This window comes from Triturus cristatus, chromosome 1_1 (assembly GCF_964204655.1).
Source record: "Triturus cristatus chromosome 1_1, aTriCri1.1, whole genome shotgun sequence".
In the NCBI taxonomy this organism is placed as follows: domain Eukaryota; kingdom Metazoa; phylum Chordata; class Amphibia; order Caudata; family Salamandridae; genus Triturus; species Triturus cristatus.
This window is the reverse complement of record NC_140579.1, coordinates 207,140,602-207,161,661: the sequence shown is the minus strand read 5'-3', so window position 1 is coordinate 207,161,661 and position 21,060 is coordinate 207,140,602. Positions and strand designations below refer to the sequence as shown.

General features: G+C 45.1%; 1 protein-coding gene across 4 annotated transcripts in view; it reads right to left on the bottom strand.

The window, feature by feature from the left end:
* Window positions 1-13,383: 13,383 nt before the first annotated feature.
* Window positions 13,384-21,060, bottom strand: part of SLC45A3 (solute carrier family 45 member 3) — a 536,434-nt gene continuing 528,757 nt past the window's right edge. For all 4 annotated transcript variants that reach the window (XM_085624127.1, XM_085624125.1, XM_085624129.1 and 1 more), the window contains one exon: window positions 13,384-20,305. In XM_085624127.1, the coding sequence (XP_085480253.1) occupies window positions 19,865-20,305 (441 nt within the window). In that variant the 3' untranslated portion in view covers window positions 13,384-19,864. The remainder of the gene's footprint in view (window positions 20,306-21,060) is intronic.

Sequence of the window (21,060 nt, the reverse complement as noted above, 5' to 3'; positions counted from 1 at the left end):
CCGATATAGTTGTTGGCACCACTGGAAGAGGCGGGACCACAGCTTCTTGCGGTGATAACGGAAAACGTCTATTATAATCGTCCAACATGAGTTGAAGATTTGTTATGAGGGATAGTGGTAGCGTCGCAGTTTGTCTTTCTGTAGGAACTTCTTGCTGATAAAATTGTTCCTCATCCTCACTACTATCGTCTTGGCACTTTATTATTAAATCTGAGGGACTGCGGGCCGTCCCAAACGATTCAGGTAAACCTTCTTCTGAATCCTGATCAGAATCCGTGGCAAACAATGGAGAAGGAAGATGGGAATCCTCCAATAATATAACTTCACCCGACATATCAGGTCGAGAACTTGGTGGCAATGGAACCAAAGGAGCAGCGGCAAATGACGAAGTAGGTGCTGTGGACGTGGAGGAAATCTGATCTGTTAAGGACCTCTGAGTAGCAGTCGTCCTTTTAATTTTTATTTGCACCGAAGAGATTGCCGTCGACGGTACCGGAGATATAGAAGGTACTGAGGACATCCTTGTAGATGGACTTGTCAAAGGAACCATCGTCGACGGGACTATCATCGACGTAACCATAGCTGATGGAATTAGCGTCGACGGGACCATCGTAGACGGGACCATCGTCGACGGGACCATCGTCGACATGACCTTCGTCGACGGATCCTTTGTCGACGGATCCTTCGTCGACGGAACCCTGGTCATCGTCGACAGAAACGACGACGAGGTCTTCTTCTTCGTCGGGTCACTCGACGACGTACTCGTCGACGAGGACGATTTCTCAACCTTCGACGACGACGAAGTCAATGTCGACAAGATTTTTTCCTTCTTCTTCGTCGACGACGATGCAATAGGTACAATAGAGGATACAGTCTTGATGGTACTGATTAACATCGTCGACGCCGACAACGTCGACGGAACAGTCGACGACGATGTAGATGCTGTCGTCATCGTGAGTGTCACCGTCGACGAGCAGGAAATTGCAGATCTCGTCGTCGGAAGCTTCGTCGACGACGAAGCCAGTTTTTACTCTGAAAACTGGGAAGTGGAAGCCTCAGCCGCCTGAGAACTATGTCTCGTGGGCGACAAAGCAGTAGACAAGGCAGAAGAAGTGGCAGCTGTCATAGTCAAAGACATTTTCTTCTTTTTCAGAAAAGGAGAAGGTAATTCTTGTATGCTACTGCGCTTAGAGGCTGTGTGGGAACGGCCAGAAGTAAGGCTTTCTACCTCAGAAACCACTTCATCTTTATCTTTAAGTCTCTGTAGCCACAACAAGAGACGGCCTTCCCTGTCCTTCAAAGTTTTTGTAGAAAAAGTTCTACAGAACTTACATTTAGCCACTTCATGGTCTGGGTAAAGACAGTAAATACACTTACTGTGTGGATCTTCTGAGAATAAACGTAGCTTTCCACAAGAAGAACAAGGTCTAAACAAAGACTTCTTACTTGAAGACATGTTGAATAGAACAAAACTGAGCAGAGCTCAGGGAGACTCCCTTTCACACGACGTGCAGTAGAAAATCTGAGGTGAGGAACTCTGAGGAGAAGGTTCTAGAGAGGAGCTGGTGCCCGATTGGCCGTAGTTTGGACTAACATAATGACAGAGATAGACTGCGAATGTCTTTTTTCTCTTTCCATGCATCTCTATGGAGATTTCATATAGGGACATTCTTGATGTTTATCACTTCTATCTCTGTTTTATATGATTACTTATGTATATATATATATATATATATATATATATATATATATATATATATATATATATATATATATATATATATATATATATATATATATATATATATATATATAATATGACTGTATATATTGCTATATTATTTACCGTGGGACTCCCACTCCGACGACGGGGAATATTCAAGCATGTGAATCTATGAAAGACACCCCAATACTGGAGAAATGCAGTTCTACTCAGTCACATCCGGCATGGTACAGAGCCACATAGCACCACTTAGCGGCACAAAGAAGCATGGCTGTAAAAAATCTCCAGATCCAGTCTATCACCTGGAGGAATATTCGAAGGTGACCCCCTCCCCACTGAAGTGGCCAGAAATCTAGGGGTACTAGGGGACACCCAACTTCCACTCAAACCTCAGGTCGCAGCAGTATTTAAAAATTCAAGCTGGATCCTGAGAATGTGGAGGAAGTTTCTCAAACTAGTACCCTGGGATGCTCAGATGATGGTTGTGCAGGCAATGATCCTGTCCAGATTAGACTACGTGAATGCCCTGTACATAGGAATCCCAGACTATATGCCTTAAGACTACAAAAAATGGCAATCTGATTGCTTTTCAGTCTCTCCAAACACACTTCCCTCGCTCAATACCGCAAACAACTTCAGTGGCTACCAGTGAAAAAGAGAGTCATTTTTAAGGCACTTACAATAGCTCATTCCGCTTTCCACAAAACCGGTACCTACTACCAACGAAAATGACTATTCTGCTACTGCCCACAAAGAGCCGTTCACTCTTTGTGGGCAGTAGCACATGGCTAGTACATCCCATCCCTGCCACAAAAAGGAAAAGATGGGCCGGGTCTGCCTGCTCAGTCCTGGCGGCATCGTACTCTCTGCCTCAATTGCATTGCGGACAAAAAAAAGTTCCTCCATACTGGCCGTACTGCCTAGAGCCGGGACAGTCTCACAGTAGCCGTGCACTTTACAAATTCTATAATTCATTCATGCTTAGAAATATCCATCAATACCTATTTTACGATTCAAATCTGTGCCCAGAGATTACACAGAGACAGCTGCAAAAGTATATTACAGGCACTACTCTCAACTGTCAGTTTAATATCCGAGATTTATTGAATACAGAAAGATATCAACAGCAAGTGCCTTAGCACCCCATAGCTATCTTGAAATGTGATTAATTTTTGATCAATAAAGGTAATAACAGCTTTACAATCGCATTTTGCCTAGCTAATTTCTTTGAGGGCAGTGTTTGTAAGAGTATTGCATAGGTAATGGTAGAATAGGGGGACCATGGCTGACTCTTCCTCTCATTCCGCATTCCCACCTTCCCTTAACACATTATTCCCCATATGAAGTACTGTACTTAAAGACTTCACAAAGTCTTTAAGTACAGTGCTTCAAATTATATAATAAAAAAACCTTTGTAGCACAGTATCAGCAAATTAGATTTCAACTAAATGACACAGAAAAAATACACAAAACAGCACATGTACCAGACAATCAACTTTATTCCCACAGTATGTATATTACTTTACACCTGTACAAAATATTTACTTTTCTAAATAAATATGCACTCCTTGCAAAAACTGTTTAGCAAGAAAAATCCTTCCCAAAAAATAAACATTTAGTCAAAGATGCAGGTGACGAAGATACAGTCAGACGGATAACAGCCTGAAAATCAATTACAGTATTACAGTAGGTCGGTCAAGGTGCAAGTCATATGAAGGCCACAGCATCAATCCTTTTGGTATCTGATCTGGAACATGAATCCAAAAGGGGGTGGAGAGTACCCCCAATAAGGAAGGCAGTTCAGGTAATGATGTTTAGTAGACATAGAATTTCAAGGACCTGATATGTAGTATAAAAATGCAGTTACATTAGGACAGATTTCAAATTAGACCCATAGACCATTGGGCCACACCAGCGAGTCAGAACAGAAACGGAACTTAGAGAGACACCAAAGAACACAAATTAGGCTCACAGACTAGAGGGGCATACTAGGGAGAACTAGACCATAAACTAAGGATATACACATCTAAAGACAATGTGGTGCAAGAATGAGTTATTTAAGCTGCATATGTTCTGTGGCCTGGGGTTGTAACACTCAGGCACTTCAGGCCATAACCTTAAGATTTCAACTCTCTCTCTCTCCAAACAGATTGAGAGAGCATTAAGGGTCATTTTGCAATACACAAAGCGACTTGTACCATACTGCTTACGCCCCCCCACTAAGACAGTGTCATTTATAAAACCGTTTTCACAGTTGGTCTCCAAAATAGTAAATATGACTAATAATATAACTTTCTGAAAGCACAGACATCTACAATTAAAAATAATCCTTGATTTTCCCCAATAAAGTCATTTATAAAATAGAAATTTCGTATATACATACAGTTTAATTAAAACAAAAAACAAAACAGACTGATTTCGTGGATTGTACTTTCCTGATTGCTAACCAGGTCGGAAGAAAATATTAGCCTGCGACACCTGCACTACTGAATCAGTGATTACCTGTTTGGCCAATAACACCATATACATGCTCCCATCTGTAGGGCTTTGGACAAGCTTGAACCTACAACTGTTTTGGCTTGTTTACCTAGGCCCACAGTGCTCCACTTGCCTTCGATGTTGCCACTGCTCGAGAATTTTGAGAGGCAGAATGACGAGATGGCCAGCTTCATTAATGGGGTGAGCTACTGGTCATTACAAGGCCATCACTTTATTTTTAACTGTATAAATGAGGCACCCGATGGCCTCCTAACTCATCAGTTCCCATCATCCGGGGATTGAACAGCAGTCTGGCCATGTATCTAGGGGCAAGAAAACACAGACTGTTCATGTAAAGCAGCTCTAAAACCACGAGCACACCCTGTAAGTGGCCCAACCGAGTCTGCATCCATCAAGCTCCTTACTGAGGCAGGATCTGAGAGTGAGGAGTCCTCCAAAGAGAAGAATGTCTGTGATTGGCCGAGACTATCCAGCCTTTAGTGCGAGAGCCAAATGAAGGAGGGGTGCCCACAAGTGGTGTAAGAATTGAGCCAGTGTTACCTGCTCTGGGAGTTTGGGTACGAACTTGCCATATGAGACTTAGAAAATATTTTAAAGGGAGTTTGCTGGTGCCTTTTCTGTAACACCAGGCGGTCCATCCAAGAAAGCTATCAAGGACAGCAATGACTGAAGAGAATGTGATTGATTATTTATTGGATTTGCCAGTTTACTGTGCGATCATTTTTGGAAAAGGTTCCAAAGCTTGTATACTGTTGGTCTACTAAAGATCGCAAAGTTCAAGATTTGTAGGGAATAGGAGATCAGACTGTAACGAAGACTAACAACCACTGACAATCACAATATTGTGTGATTAGAATCTACAACTCATAATGTCACTAAGTCAGTTTGTAGATTAGAATTCGGTACGTCTTGGAGCCTATTACTGCTCAGTCAGAACTCATGATAATGTTATTCAGCCGCTCCCCCACCCCCCATCAGACGTCAGGGGTGGTCAACTAACATGAAAGTCGACTGACCGCTTTGAAATGCAACATTTCCATTGTGTTAGTTACTATTCAGGGAAGGTTTTGATTTGGCATTTTTGAGGCATTTGACATCGGGGAGCTCTATTGAAAATCCAAACAACCACGGCTGGTGTGTTGAGAGACACATTTGGTGGTAAGAAGCAAGATCAGTTAAACTGCTAAAAACTGACCAACAGATCCGTTCAGATATCTCGAAAGAAACGGCAGATAGGCAATGGGAGCTGGGAAACAGAATGGGGGAACTGAGAACACTTGGCACGAACGCCCAACTAAAACTCCCCGCAACGTTGAGAGTGATGTGGCAGAACAAAATGCACAACTTTTTAGATCCGGCGGATGTGGACAATTTCTTAATTCAGATGAAAAAGGGGGAGACTCAGGAAAAATAGTGATGGTTATTGCCTCAGGGGTTAGCTCAAATAGGCCATTAGTAGGCCTAGTTGCAGGATGGGGAGGGTTCCCGGGGGAGGGGTGGATGGGACGACAACTCATGTTTGTAAGCAGAATAGCACCTTTTAGTCGTTATCGCCTCTTAAACAAAAGGAAAAAGAAACAAAATATAATAAAATGAAGCAAAGTAAAAAAAAATAGCATTTAAGAATGAGCACAAAGGGTGAAGGGTTAGCGTTCTTTGAAATTCTGTGCTGGGATGCGAATGGATTGTGGTTTAGGAAGAGGCGACAGGCTATTATATACTACCTAAAGCAACAAAAAGCTCAGTTAATCCTATTGCAAGAGACACATCTTAGGAGGCAGGAGTGTGAAGATCTCTTTTCCAAACAGAAGTGGGTGGAAAGTTTCATAGTCACAGACCAGGCACACTGCACTAAGGGGGTAGCACTACTTGTAAGAGCAAAATCAGGAGTTGAGTTGATTCGCCAGAAGGCAGATGGGGTGGGGGCATTGGATCGTGGCAGAAGTTAAAATAAGCCAGAAGTTATTTACGGTGGCAAGCTACTATGGTCCAAATATCGACAATACTTCGCATCTGGCAAATATGTTTTCTACTTTGGTTGATTTTAAGACCCCTATTGTTTTAGGGGGGGATTTTAACATCCTTTTGGATAACACTTTGGATAGATCCTCCGTACATCTTCAAATTAATTCCCCGAATATGAGGGCATATTTGATGGATATATTAGAAAACTATAATCTGTGCGATTTTTTTCGCAGAGTTAAAGGGAATCTTAGGGATTATACTTTCCACAGTAAAAAGAAAATAGTCATTATTCTAGGTTAGATTATTACTTCATGAACAGGAATGAAGTGGAGAAAGTGGTAGAAATAGAGCACCTCCCTATTCACCGTTCAGACCACGCGGCAGTCATTCTCAAATTAGAACTGCAAGACTCACCGGGTCCCAGCTGATGGACAATCAATAGACGGATTTCAAAATTATACAAGGTTCAGAGGAGTTTCTCTATTAATTTGTTATCGGCTCCCCTGCATGTAGTGTGGGATGCATATAAAGCTCGGTTAAGAGGGGAACTAAAAAGTAGATCAGTGAACTGGGCAAGGGAGGAGAGAAAGGAAGTTTCCAGCCTGGAGGAAAGGATAAGAACATTAGAAAAAATACTGAAGAAAGATAGTTTAAGTGACAAAGATAGGAAGGTGACAGCTGGGGCTCTGGAGGAACTACAGGTGAAATTTAGGGTTAAGATGGGATATAAGGTGCGACAACAATGGGAAGTAAGTAGACCCAGAGATATAGTGCAGGGGGAATGCTGTGGGGAACTGCTGGCATGGATGGCAAGGTTAGAGACAAATCAGAACTACATTAGAAGGATTGAAGGGGATGATTCCGGGCACATTACCGAAGATTGCTGAAGAATAAGGGAGACATTCAGGGAGTTTCTTCAGGATCTTTATGCAGATCTCGTAACAAATAGAGCAGAGATAGATGCCTGGCTCCAGGACAAGCAGCTCCCTAAATTAACTTTAGAACAGCAGGATTATCTATCAAGGGAGATACTTACCGCTGTTAAGAAAATAAAGAAATGCAAGGCAGCGGGCCCGATACAATCCCGGGTGAAGTTTATTCTGGAATTATTGACGGGATTGTTCAAGTTTGGTCTAAACTGTTTAACTCTATCCTGGTAGAAGGCATGCCTATACCGAAGTCATGGAATGAAGTAGTTATAACACTTATCCCGAAGCCAGGTAAAAAACATCCTCCAGTGCCAATCATTCCGCCCCATTTCCCTACTCAATACTGATTATAAAATGTTTACCAGTATATTGGCAGCACGTATTAATAAGGTAGTCGGGCACCTAATACATGAAGATCAAAAGGGGTGTATACCCGGGAGGAACTTGAGGGAGTTGAATCATGCCCTGATTGGCACCATAGACCTAGCTACAACAAAAGGTCTCCCCTGGCGGTTGAGACGGTAGATGCCGCAAAGGCATTTGACCAGGTCAACTGGAGCTATCTTAAGGCAGTAATGGATCATTTTGGTTTGGGTAAAGCACTGATAGACACGCTAGAGAAGATTTATAATCGTCCAATTGCTCGCATTCTAGTGAATGACGGTCTATCATCCCCTCTGAGGATAGAAAGAGGGACAAGGCAAGGTTGCCCATACTTTTTGATCTTTATGTTGAGCCGTTTGCTCAAAGCTTGAGGTTGAATGAGGGCATAAAACCATTTAAGTTTGAAACTTTTTCAAGGAAAATTGCATTATACGCGGACGATTTAATGCTTTTCACCTCGGATGTGCACTCGGCGCTACCTCAACTTAAGGCTGAGGCAAGAGAATTTGGCGCCGTTTCAGGATATAAAATCAATGAGGAAAAGACGGAAGTAACGAGATGGAACGAAAATGAAGGGGAAATAAGAAGTGCTACTGTCATGAGGTACTTGGGAATCTTATATAACTAGGGACCTAGGGAAACTGACTACCGTAAACTTTGAGAAGATAAGCCAGAAAGCAGTGAAATTGTTAAAAAGATGGCAGAATCGCCCATTGTCTATTTACGGGCGAATACATCTGGTTAAAATGTCCCTTCTACCTAAAATCACCTTCCTGTTTGATAACATACCCGTAAACTTTGAGAAAAAAGGCATATTGGCTCTACAAGGGAAAATAACGTCTTTAATTTGGGCCAATAAGGGTGTGCGTCTTTCTTGGAAGAAGCAGAGGATGAAGGCTGGTGTAGGAGGGCTAGGGCTTCCTGATTTGCAAATATATTGTTGGGCTTTCAACTAAAAAATAATAGAATGTTGTTATCCTGCCCAGATGAGACTTAAGTTGGTAGAATGTATAGAGCAATGTTTTACGAGCTGTCAGCGGAAGGTTTCCTGTACAAATTCGGAGCCCCAAAATATTTCAAAAAGGTCAGTCTAAAATGCCTTAAAGCGGCAGCCAAGATCTAGTTTGAGGTTAAAACTGTTGTGGGTATCTCATATTATAGCTTGTGGTTATATATTTGGGATTCCCCTCGCACTCCAGAATTTATGTTATATTCCCCTGTAAAACCCTTCAGACGGAGTGGGATAAGCAGATGGGGGGGGGGGCACCTGCTAGACAAATTACATATCATGAGTTGGGAATATTGGAATTACAAGACCGAAGGGAGAATCTCCAGATTTAAAATATTCCAAATAAAATCATGGATGAAAAATCAAGATTGGATAAGTAAAAACCCCAACCAAATGGAAACAGACCTTCAAAATCCACAGGCAAGAAAGAAGGAAGTGGCATTATGGTACTCACATCTACTTGCGGCTGCCAATGAAAGGATGAGAGCTCCCTTTTCGCCATGGGAAGGATACTTGCCGGACGTCAAGCTGTAAGAATTATGACAAGTATCTCTATCTACACTTTATATGATAGTTAAATCCGCTGCATTAAGGAAGAACCACTTTTTTACTCTCCACAGAATATACTGGACTCCCCAGAAAATGGCCAAATTTAAGAGAAATGGAGACTTTAAATGCAAGCGTTGTGGAAGAGTTGACGCAGACGACATGCATATGTTCGCTACCTGTCCAGAACTTGAAGTGTTCTGGTTGGCTGTTGGTAAGACCATTTCTGACATGATTGGCACCAGAGTGGAGGTAAGCACGGATTTAATCATGTTTGGGATAAGGCCGCAAGATCTTAAGGGTTCATGTCTTAATGTAAAACAAAGGCATCTGATGTTGTACCTAATCCTCATAGCAAGAAGGAAAATTTGTAAATTATGGACTGAAAGCTCTGTCACCTCGTGGCAGGAGTGGAGGAGCTCAGTGACCTTCTTTGAGAAGGTGGACAGGAGAGAATCTACAAGAACCGCTGGGGGCATTGTATGGGACTTATTTTGCACTGGGTAAATCACTGGTCCGATGATTACATCTTCTCATAGCATCGGGCTTAAGAAGCAAGCCACATAAAAGGGGGGCCCAATAAACAACGCCTGTTGTTTTTTTGTTGCTTGAGCAAACTAGTCCAATCCACTAGGCACCAGGGTCATCACAACGAGTAAGGTGCTTATTTTGAGATTGGAGAAGGTATCAGGACTAAAAAAAGTTTTAGTTTAGGTTAGAATGACAGGCTGGTTGCTCTCTGCCTTCCAGGCTGCATGTCCTCAAGACTGTGGTGTTATCCTACTCGTGTAGGTAGTTGTTTCTTTGTCACAGCTCGTAGTGGTCAATAGCCTGGTGATTCAAGCAGTAAGCATAGATTAGACCTATTTTACTCCTGACTTATTTAGGACAGGCACAGCCACTTCACCTGCAGACAGATGTCTGGAGCAAACCCAGAAACAAAAAGCCTGGTAGATGGGCATCCAGCTGCTAAGGAGGATATTTTCACCCCGATCTGCAGTAGAGGAATACCAGACACAGGGGCAGCTCCTCTGTTGGAGTGGAGGAGCGTCGTTCCACTTAAATAACCCCGAGATGACAAATAAAATGGTAATTCATTACTATTTTATTTTCCAGCCTCCCAAACTGAGAGTCAGGACTGGAGAGGGGCTTGGTGAGAGCAGACTAAATCATTAGAAAAAACAGCTTGCTTTCCAAAATATACCTGCATCTTTCAGAATACAAAGAAGGTTCTATTTTTTGAGCCCTTTCCCTTACTTACTTAAGAGGATCTAGCATAGCAGATAGTGACCTTTGGGAATACAATGACGATTGTACGATGCATCTGGTGGTTGAACGGGCAGTGAAACTTTTGCAGATTTTACTCCTAATGTAAAAAGCAATTTAGGCAGCCAGTGTGTCTGCTATGTCCTGATGTGCACAGCATTTCAGAATGGAGCGTTATTGGGACAGCCAAAATCTTGGCTTACTCAGTGATTGTGCTTGCTAAGTCGCCGCTCGCTTCTTTTATGCCTGGTGAAATGCCTCGAATATAGAAACTTGATGAAATGGTTCGAAGATGCATGTTATAAGTATAAACAATTTGAGAAACACAGGATTCAGTAAGTGTGCACAAGTCAACAAACACAGGACTGGCATGGTGCGTAAATGCTTGGAAAGGAAAATGCTACTTACCAGTATGCATCTGTTCTTGCCATGTAGAGCTGCAGAGTTGTACACTGTGCATAGATCGCCATCTGGTGTTGGGCTCGGATGCTTGCACTTTGTTATTGTCTTGGAAGAGTCTTTTGTAGTCACGAGATAGGTGACTCCTCCCTTGGACGATATAGTGCGCATGGGCATCGACTCCATCCTCAGATTGTTTTTTGCCATGATGGGAAATGATGGAGTCAGTAAGAAATAAAGAGATGTCCATGTGAAGGTACCTAATTAAGATAGTACTGGAACAGATACAGGTTCCAGGGAGGCGGGTGGGCGTGTACAACTCTGCAGCTCTACATGCCAAGAACAGATGCATACTGGTAAGTAGCATTTTCCATTCGAGGCATGGGAGCTGCGGATTGTACACTGTGCATAGACTGTATATCAGTGTCTCCCCTAGCGGTGGTCACCTGTATCTGTTGCAGTGGTTTGAAAAAGTGTTTTAAGAACAGCATGGCCTACGGAAGCTTGTTGCTTAGCCTGCACATCAACACAATAGTGTTTGGTGAAGGTGTGTGGTGTAGACCATGTTGCTGCTTTACAGATGTCATCTAAGGAAATGTTCCCTAAGAATGCCATGGAAGCCCCTAGTTTGCGTGTTGAGTGCGTTCTAGGGGGAATTGTTAATGTGCATTTAGCCTTCTGATAGCATATTTGAATGCATTTTACTATCCACCTAGCGATCCCAGCTTTGGAGATGGGGGTTACCTTTATGAGGTGGGGAGAAGGCTACAAACAGTTGTTTTGTGTTTCTAAAGGGTTTAGTTCTGTCAATGTAATAAATTAGGGCTCTTTCGACGTCCAGTGTGTGAAGAGCTCTCTCTGCTACAGAGTCTGGGTTTTGGAAAAACACCGGTAACTCAACTGATTGGTTAAGATGAAAAGCAGAGATTACTTTGGGAAGGAATTTTGGATTTGTTCTAAGAACCACCTTGTTTCGATGTATTTGTAAGAATGGGTCTTGTATGGTTAAAGCCTGGATCTCACTTACTCTCCTGCGAGAGGTAATTGCGACAAGGAAAGCTACTTTCCATGTGAGGAACTGCAGTTCACATTTGTGTAGAGGTTCAAACGGGGGACCCATGAGCCTGGTAAGAACAATGTTCAAATTCCACAACGGAGAGGGTGGCAGTCTGGGGGGAATTATTCTTTTAAGGCCCTCCATAAAGGCTTTTATTGCAGGTGCTCTGAATAGTGACAAGTGTTGTCTGTTTTGTAAATAAGCAGCAAGTGCCGCTAGGTGTAATCTTATGGATGAATATGCTAGATTACACCTTTGTAAGTGTAGTTAATAGCAACTGATGTCCTGGATTGTACCATCCAGCGGATCAATGGTATTGTAGTAGATGACAAATCTTTCCATTTTGCTGCATAGCAAGCTCTAGTAGTAGGGCGTCTGGCTTGTCTAATAATGTTCATACAGTCCGGTGGAAGGTTAAGATAACTGAACTCTGGGACTTCAGGAGCCAGATCGCTAGATTCAGTTGACCTGGATCGGGGTGCCTTATGTCTCCATGGTTCTGCATTCGCAACGTTGGAGAGAGACGTAGTTTTTGGTGAGGAACTACTGAGAGTTCCAGTAGTGTTGTGAACCACGGTTGCTGTGCCCATGTGTGAGCTACCAGGATCATCCTGAGAGACTGTTGTCTGAGCTTGCGTACTACTAGGGGAATCAGTGGGAGTGGCGTAAAAGCGCACGCAAATCTGCCTGACCAGTTCATCCATATCACATTGCCTTTGGACAATGGGTGTGGAAACCTGGCAGCGAAGGTTGGGCATTTTGCATTTGCATGTGTTCCGAACAGATCCATGTCTGGTTGACCCCACATTTGGAAAAAAGGTTGAAGAACTTGGGGATGAAGTTCCCATTCGTGTATCTGCTTTGTCTGTCGACTTAGCAGATCCACAATCTGATTGTGAACTCCGGGAAGATGTTCTGCCAGAAGGTATATGTTTTGTGGAATGGCCCATCTCCAAATGTTTTGCGCCAGCTGAGACAGCTGCAAAGAATGTGTGCCTGCTTGTTTTTGTATGTTAATACATGGCTGTCATGTTGTCCGTCCGGACTAGGACAGTCTTGTGATGTAGATGTGCTTGGAATGATTTTAATGCTAGAAAGATTGCCAGTAATTCTAGGTGATTGATGTGGAACTGTAGGAGAGTAGGATCTGCCTCTTATGTTGCCCCCACTTTTTTCTGAGGTTTACACTGGTTTCTGGCTATAGTCTGGCTGGGACCCTGCTAATCAGGGCCCCAGCCTCTCTGTTCTCTCTAAACAACATGGAGTGCATATTAGGTGCACTAGTGATCGGATACTGTGGTGCCTTATGAGTCCCTAGTTTATGGTACCTTAGGTACCAAGGGCATAGGTACTTCACAGGCCTACCAGGAGCTGAAGCATGTATTATGCCACCCCTGGGAAGCAGACTAAATCTGACACCACAGGCCTGCTACTGCAGCCTGGGTGAGGTGGTGCTAGCACTCCTCACTGAAATATAGGTTCACTACTTCTCTCCTGCACACACATTTAAACCTATCAGTCACCCCTAAGGCAGGCCCTATCAATCCTGAGGGCAGGGTGCTTGGTTTCCATGTGAGGGGGTGCCTCTGCCTGAGCAGGGCCCCTCTGCAGCTCTCAGAGTCCATTCTCTGGGGCTGTTTGTGAATGCGGTCAAACCATATACTCTTAAGTGCATTATAACCTCGCGATAAATGCTAACTTTGGGATGGCTGCATCAAAACATGTCGTTTTTGGTGTCAAACGCTTTGGAGTCATACCCCCACACCAGTAACTGGTGTGGGAGTATGATCCCACCCTTCTAGAGGGATAGACATGTACCTACTGTGGAAACACAGTAGAATCCTGAAGAGCCCTGGCATCACAAAATGGATGCCACCAGTCACAGACACTGGGCTGCCCTCCTGCTGATGACCGAAACTCGCAGTGGAGAGAGCCCAACAATAGGTATCCTGTCACAGGGAGGTGTGACCACCTTCCAGACAGGATTTAGTGTATTGGGGCTGGGTGGGTGCACTCCTAGAGTGCTTTGAAGTCCTGCACTGGGAGAGCAGTAGGCTCCTCTGTGCATACACCAGTTCAAACCGGCTCAGGGGCTACCTTCCCCCGCTCTGGCGCGAAACTGGACAAAGGGAAGTGGGTGTAGCCACCCACTCCCCTGACCCTCCCATAGGTGGGGTCATAGAGCTAGTCCCTCCCTTCCTTCTAGTATAAGTTAGGGAACCCTTGCCATTGCAAACTAGATACCCCTGGACGACGCTCTGAAGACGAATCCCGGACCTTCGACGTTCCACTACCTCTGGAAGACGGAAGAATCTCCCTTGGAGTCAAGGAGTGACTCCCCTGCTTGGCAGGCATCCAAAACTGCTGGAGCCCGAAGTCCCTGCAGCCCAGGAAGGGGATTTCCTGACTTCTCCAAGGCCATTGTGAGTCCCCAGCGACGCTGAGGCAAGTGGACCCCACGAGTGACGAGGAACAGCAATCCCTGGGTACTGTGCACTATTTTCGATTGCAAACCCTTCACGACGTTCTACGAACCTGTGCTTTGGGCCACGTGTGGTCCAAACCTCTAGCAGGAATCCCTCCGAAGATCAGAGGCCTACCCCGTCCCGAGTGACCGTGGGCCCATGTTGAGTGGATCCTCCTGAGGCGTCTTCGCGATCCCTTGCCGGTTGGCTTCCAAAGGGCTCCCATAGTTGCTCCAGGCCTGCCCTGACTTACCCTCGCTGGGTGAGTCCCTCTGACCTTGCTGGTCTGCACCGCTGACTTTTTGTCCTTTCCCCAAGACTTGCTGTTACCAAGACTTGCTGTTACCAAGGCTTGTTGGCTCCAATCTGGTCACTGACACCGCAGTAAGCTGCAGACTTCGTGGGACAGGCCGAATCCAGCTCCTGGTTGTCGTTGAGGCCTCCTGGACCTCGTGGCTGAAGAGTCAAGACACCCGTGGATCACCTGAAATCACCCGACAACTGTGGGCATCCATCTTCCTTGCCCCGGGTCACTGCCAAGTGACTTTGAACACTGCCCCCTATTCTTTCAGGTCTTCCTTCTTCTGAATCCAGCCTTGGATTCCACCGGACACTTCTCCTGTCTTCACAAGCAGCAAGTCTTCATTGGCTCCCATTGAAAACGACGCCGTGACCAGACGCCAAAAGACACCTTCCCTGGGTGAGGTAACTCCAGCACTACGGTGCTCCTGTGGGCGTTGGCTCTAGAACTACTTACCCTGTAAGTGACTTGCTTGTAGTCTCTCCCGAAGTATCCTTAAACTCGTCATTTCTAATCGCAACTTGCTCCATTGAAGTCAATAGGGATTCGCGGCTGTGTTCTCACACTGCATGCGTCTCCCGTGGGTCCTTTACTTACCTGCCTTGGGTAGTTTTGTGAGGCCCCAGCGCTTCTGAAGGCCCTAGGCCTTGTCCCTTTGCAAGTCGTTGTTCTTAAGTCTCTTTTTTAGTATATGGTCTGGTACGCCCCTAGGGCCCCAGCCATATTTGTGCTTAACTTATTGTGAAACATTGATTGTGCAGATGTTCCTTCCTTCTAATCTCATAACGAGATTAGTAGAGAGTTGTTTAGTAATAAATACATATATATTTATACATGTGTGGTGTCCTTTCATTTGGTAATTCAAGAGATTATAAGGTAAAACAAGCTGCTTTACATTCCTCTAAAGACTTAGCCTGAAGGCTGTTCTCCACAGCTACCACTAGGATAGCTTTCTTGAAAGGTTGTCTTAAACCTAATACCATAAGAGTCGAATTGTACTGGTGCAAGGTGTCCACTTTAAATAGTGAACAGCATATACCAGGCCAACTTCTCACAGGAACCCTTTCTGTTGAGTGGTCCATTTGCCTTGAATTGTGTGGTTTAGGAGATGGGCTCCCCAGCCGGTGAGTGATGCGTCTGCTGTTAGCACTATCTGTGGAACCGGCTCTAGGAACGGCCGCCCTCTGGAAAGGTTTTGTGTGTTGCACCACTGCAGAGAGCGATGTGTGCGGCTGTCCACCAACACCAGATCTGTAAGTTGTCCCTGCGCCTGGTTCCACTGACGTGCTAGGCATTCTTGTATGGGGCGCATCTGAAGTCTTGAATGAGGTACGATAAAAATGTAAGAGGCCATCATTCCTATGAGTTGAATAAATACCCTTGCTGGGAGGGAATGCTGTGGCTGAAATTTGGTAATTAGTGTTTGTATGCTGGTTATCCTGGCTGGATTGGGATATGACAGCTTTGGAGGTGTCCAATGTGGCCCCTAGATACTGATGTATGTGGGAGGCCTGAAGATGTGACTTGGTGTAATTTATTGTGAATCCCAAGTCGTATAGCAACTGAATGGTTTGATGAACACACTGGTTGAATGACCTGGCTTTTATCAGCCAGACGTCGAGGTATGGAAAGACATGGATTTGTCGTCTTCTCAAGTGTGCTGCTACTACTGCAAGGCACTTTGTGAACACCCTGGGTGCAGAGGACACCCTGAATGGAAGGACTTTGAAATGATAATGTTGTCCGTCCAGTATGAATCTCAGATATTTCATGTGAGCAGGGTGTATGGGAATGTGGAAGTAGGCGTACTTAAGATCTAGTTCGGCAAGGAAGTCGCCTTGTTGAAGTAGTGGGAGGACCTGTTGAAGAGTGATCATGTGAAAATGATCTGACTGTATGTAGAGATTGAGGGGTCTGAGTTTGAGTATTGGCCTTAGGGTGCCATCCTATTTGGGGATTAGAAAATACAGCGAGTACACCCCTGTTCCTTGATGCTGTAAGGGAACTAGTTCTATTGCCTGCTTTTGAAGCAGTGAGAGAACCTCTTGTATTAAGAGTGCGAGATGTTCTGTGGACATTGGACGCTGTTTGGGTGGTATGGGGGGTGGGGTTGCTGTAAGTTCCAGGCAGTAACCATACTGGATAATTTGTCTTACCCACTTGTCTTTAGTGATGGAATTCCAGACAGGTAGGAAGTGTGATAGTCTCCCTCCGACCGGGGTGGAATGGTCCGGGGGGGAGGGGAGGGAAGTCACTGTTTATTAGTGGGAGAGGCGCGAGTGTTGTTGTTACCTCGGCCTCTCCCTTTGTTGTTATTTCCCCTGTATCCGCCTCTAAAATATCATCTGTTGGGGGATGTTTGCATGGTGTTTTTGTAGGAAGAAGAAGAGTGTCTGTTCTGATATTTTTGAATGCCCCTCTATAGAAGGAGCGACGAAAGGAACCACGTGTGGATGGAGACTGTAATGCCCCCATGGAGTTAGCAGTCTCCGTGTCCTTTTTCATTTTTTCTAGAGTGGTGTCTACAGCCGGTCCAAAAAGTTGTTCTTGATTGAACGGCTGATTGAGTATAGTTGTCTATACCTCCTGTTTGAAGCCTGAGATGCGCAACCAGGCATGTCGTCTGAGTAACACACTAGTGTTAATGGCTCTAGAGGCTGTGTCAGCTGCATCAAGGGCACACTTAATTGATGCATTGGTTATTAATTTGCCCTCCTGGAGTAAATCATTTGCCTTGGTTTTATACTGGTCAGGTAAATGTGGTAATAGGGTTTCCAGTTGGTCATAGTGAGCCCTATCGTACCAAGCAAGTAATGCCTGTGTGTTGGCTATCCGCCAGTAATTAGCTGCTTTGGTAGCAACTCTCTTGCTGGAGGCATCTAACAATTTAGACTCTTTATCCAGCTTTGGTGGTGCATCACCGTAGGTCTGAGAGTTGGCACGTTTTCTAGCATAAGTTACCACTAGTGTGTCTAAAGGTAGTTGACCCTTGATGTAAGTGGGATCATCTGGAGCAGGTTTATATTTTTTGTCAATCCTGGGAATGACAATTCTAGCTCTCACAGGGTCCTTAAATATGTCAGGGGCATGTTTAATGACAACCTTTAGCATTGGCAGGGTTTGTACAGTCTTTTGTGACTGTTCAAAGGGGTCTAGAAGAAAGTCCTCGACTGCAGGGTCAGAATGCATCTGAACACCATGGTAGACAGCAGCTCTATTTACAAGCTGACCAAAGCCAATATTGTTATCTGGGGGAGATGGCTTTGATGGATATGCCTGGGGATCAGGGAGGTCTGGGGGATCTATTGTGTCATCATAATCGTCCCAATCGTCCTGTGGTACGTCTGTCATCATCAGGGTCAGTGAACGGGTCATTGTTGCCTCCCCAACCCCAAAATCATCATCATCCTGTGGTGGTGGTGAGTGTGGTGGAAGTTCTAGAGAATGTGGAGAGACAGGCTTAGGAGGAAGAACAGGAGAAGAGGGTTGTATAGGTGAAGTGGCACAGTCTTTCCTCTTTACAGGCACTGCAGGAGTGTCTGGTGTGTCCAGCTTCCTCTTTTTGTGTGGAACAGCAGCCACATGTCCTGTTTTGGGTTCTATGTGGAGAGTTTTTTGTTTTGGATCGATAGGATCCGGTCGAAAAAGTTCTTCCTCTTCGGTAACCGCTTTCGGCGCCGATTTTTCGGGTCGAGCGGGGTTTGGATTTCTGCTCCAAGGCCTTGGGAGGTGGTTTGCGGTCTTTCGGCTTGCCTGTGGAGGCAGAAATCTTTTTCGGTTCCGAATGCTTTGGTTTCGGGTCCGATGTCTTTTCTTTTGGCGTGGAAGTGGTCAGTGCCGATGTCTTTTTGGGAGTAGGCTGCGCTCCCGTCTTCGGTGCCGAAGGCGCCTGCGGGACACTGAGCTGTGGTTTGCTCGGTCCCGAGCTACCGGAAGGCTTGTCCTTTATCTTCGGAGCCGGACCCGGGGGCGGGGCTTCTGAAGCTTGTTTTCGGTCACAACTGGGGCCAGCAGGCAAAGTTTTGACCAGGGCCTTCTGTTTTTTCAGGTGGAGTTGGGGGTAGGGGCAATTGTACTCACTTGTTGACCAGGAGTGATGTGGTCGTCTGAGTCGTCTACTTCGGACACGATTTCCAGGTCCTCAGAATACTCCTCCGGGACTTAAACGCCTTTATTGAAGATGTCCCCCGGTACCGGAGCTGCTCGCTGCGCCATGATGTGTCGTCGGGCCCGGCGATCACGGATGGTCTTCTTAGATCTAAAAGAGGCGCAGGCCTACCAATTGTTCTCCTCGTGCTCAGGCGAGAGACACAGGTTACAGACCTTGTGGTGGTCACTGTGTGGGAATTTAGCTCCACACTGGAGGCATTTTTTAAATGGAGTCCTTTCCATTAGCTGTAGGCCCGAACGGCGTCGACAGGCCCAGCGGCCCGCGTCAACGAATGGAATCTAATAGTTTAGGTGCGTGTCAAAGATCACGCGATCGAAAACAATACAGTTGAGTTTTAGATAGTTTGCGCGTCAAAAACGTTTGGAGAATATGGTGCCGAACCGGAGCGCAGAAGTTACATCCGAACCCGATGGCGGAAAAAAACCAATCTGAGGATGGAGTCGATGCCCATGCGCACTATCGTCCAAGGGAGGAGTCACCTATCTTGTGACTACAAAAGACTCTTCCAAGACAATAACAAAGTGCAAGCATCCAAGCCCAACACCAGATGGTGATCTATGCACAGTGTACAATCTGCCGGTCATATGCCTCGAACATATTTTTTTTCCTAAACCAATGCCATTACTATAAGCGTAGTTCAGGGTATGTGTCATGGTTACGTATCAAACCCTCGTCAGACAACAGCGAGGTACATTTAAAAAACATGAAGCTTGTTTTCTGTGGAGTTCTGCACACAAAACTCTACTTCTTGTGAACCCACATACACTTTAAATCCCAGTAAAAAACATAAAATTTTAGAATACTCTTTGCTCTGCTCCCTTCAACTCTGCCGTGGAATGATCAAGAAGCAGCCGATGCGCCAATGACGTTAGTTCCACGAGGTGAAGCAGCCGATGCTCCAACGACGTAAGTTCCACGAGGTGAGGCGGGACCCCTGCCTCGACATGATATGATGTCCAGTGCCCTCAAGGTGCTAGGGGGCATAGTGCCCAGAGGTGAATTGCGTTGTGTGCCCTGTGGTGAGATGGTTTTTAGAGCTGTGAGGTAACAGCATATCCAGTGCCCGAAACAAAGAATGGCACCTAGTGCCACCAAGTAAAGCACCAGGACAACGCAGGCATAGATTCCGTACCTGCCAACAGAATGCAGACTACACCGTAGACTTAGCCATATCGCTTTTTTCAAAAACTACTTTGGCTATGAAGTAGATGGAGAGCATTCCCAGGCTAGCAGCAGACACCATGTAGGCAGTCACTGACTGTGTAAACTGCACAATGGAGCCCATGATGAGAGAGGGCACCACCTGGGACAGCAGAAAGGCACTGTCCAGGATGGCAAAGTCTAGGCAGATACCACGTCCGGGCGCTACTGGGTCAGCCTCTGGCAGACCCGTCATCATCACAGAGGCTTCACTGGGAGAGGCCACGCACAGGGCTGAGCTGGAGGCCAAAGGGGTGAAGAGTAAGGCAGTGCTGTGACCATTGGGGTAGGAGGGCTTGGAGCTGGAATGGAGTCCCTTCAAAAGAGGTGCCTTCTGCTCCTCCTGTCTGTTGTCCTCCTCATCAACTCCCTTATATTTGGGGAAAAACACCTGCATACAAAGAAAAAATGAATATAATCAGACCATTAAACAGGTTGAGTCAACAAAGAACATACTGAACCAAAGAGAGTGGGTAATCATAGTGGAAACAGTGGCACCATGTATCTAGAATCAACCTGGCATTAGGCACAAATTCTAGAGCCAAGGAAACCGCCCACTTTGTAAAGTCATCCCTGGGACCTTTCCAGCATCTAAAGCTAACTAAGGCACAGTGTCCAAAATCAACCACCTAGAATATGGAATATTAAAAGGGAAGCACCCATGCTGTACACCCAAAAGTAAAACCTTCCAGAATCTACAGCAAAACAACCAACCATGCAGTACTTAACACCAACAAATGAACATTGTGTGTTTAGAGCCAAGAAAACGTACACTTGGTGTCTCATTGCACAAGAAATTCACTCAATGTTGACAAACAACAACGTCACCATCAAGAATCTATATACAATTAGGAAACATGCCAACATCTAAAGCCACCAGGAAAGCAGTGCAGCAGTAGAAGCTAATGTTGAAACTACTGAGCAACTTAAAACAATAAAGAACTACACTATGTCCAGTGCAAACAGGCTCCCCCAACAAATGCAGCCATTTATCCAGGAAAATGTCCAGTTTATAGAAGAAACAGTGAATAGCCATGGATATAAACTAACATGTTAGCACTAGAGTTTAGAATCAATACAGAAACTATTCACTATGTAGTACCAACAAGGACGTAACTCAATTTCTAGTGCAAACTACAAAAGCAT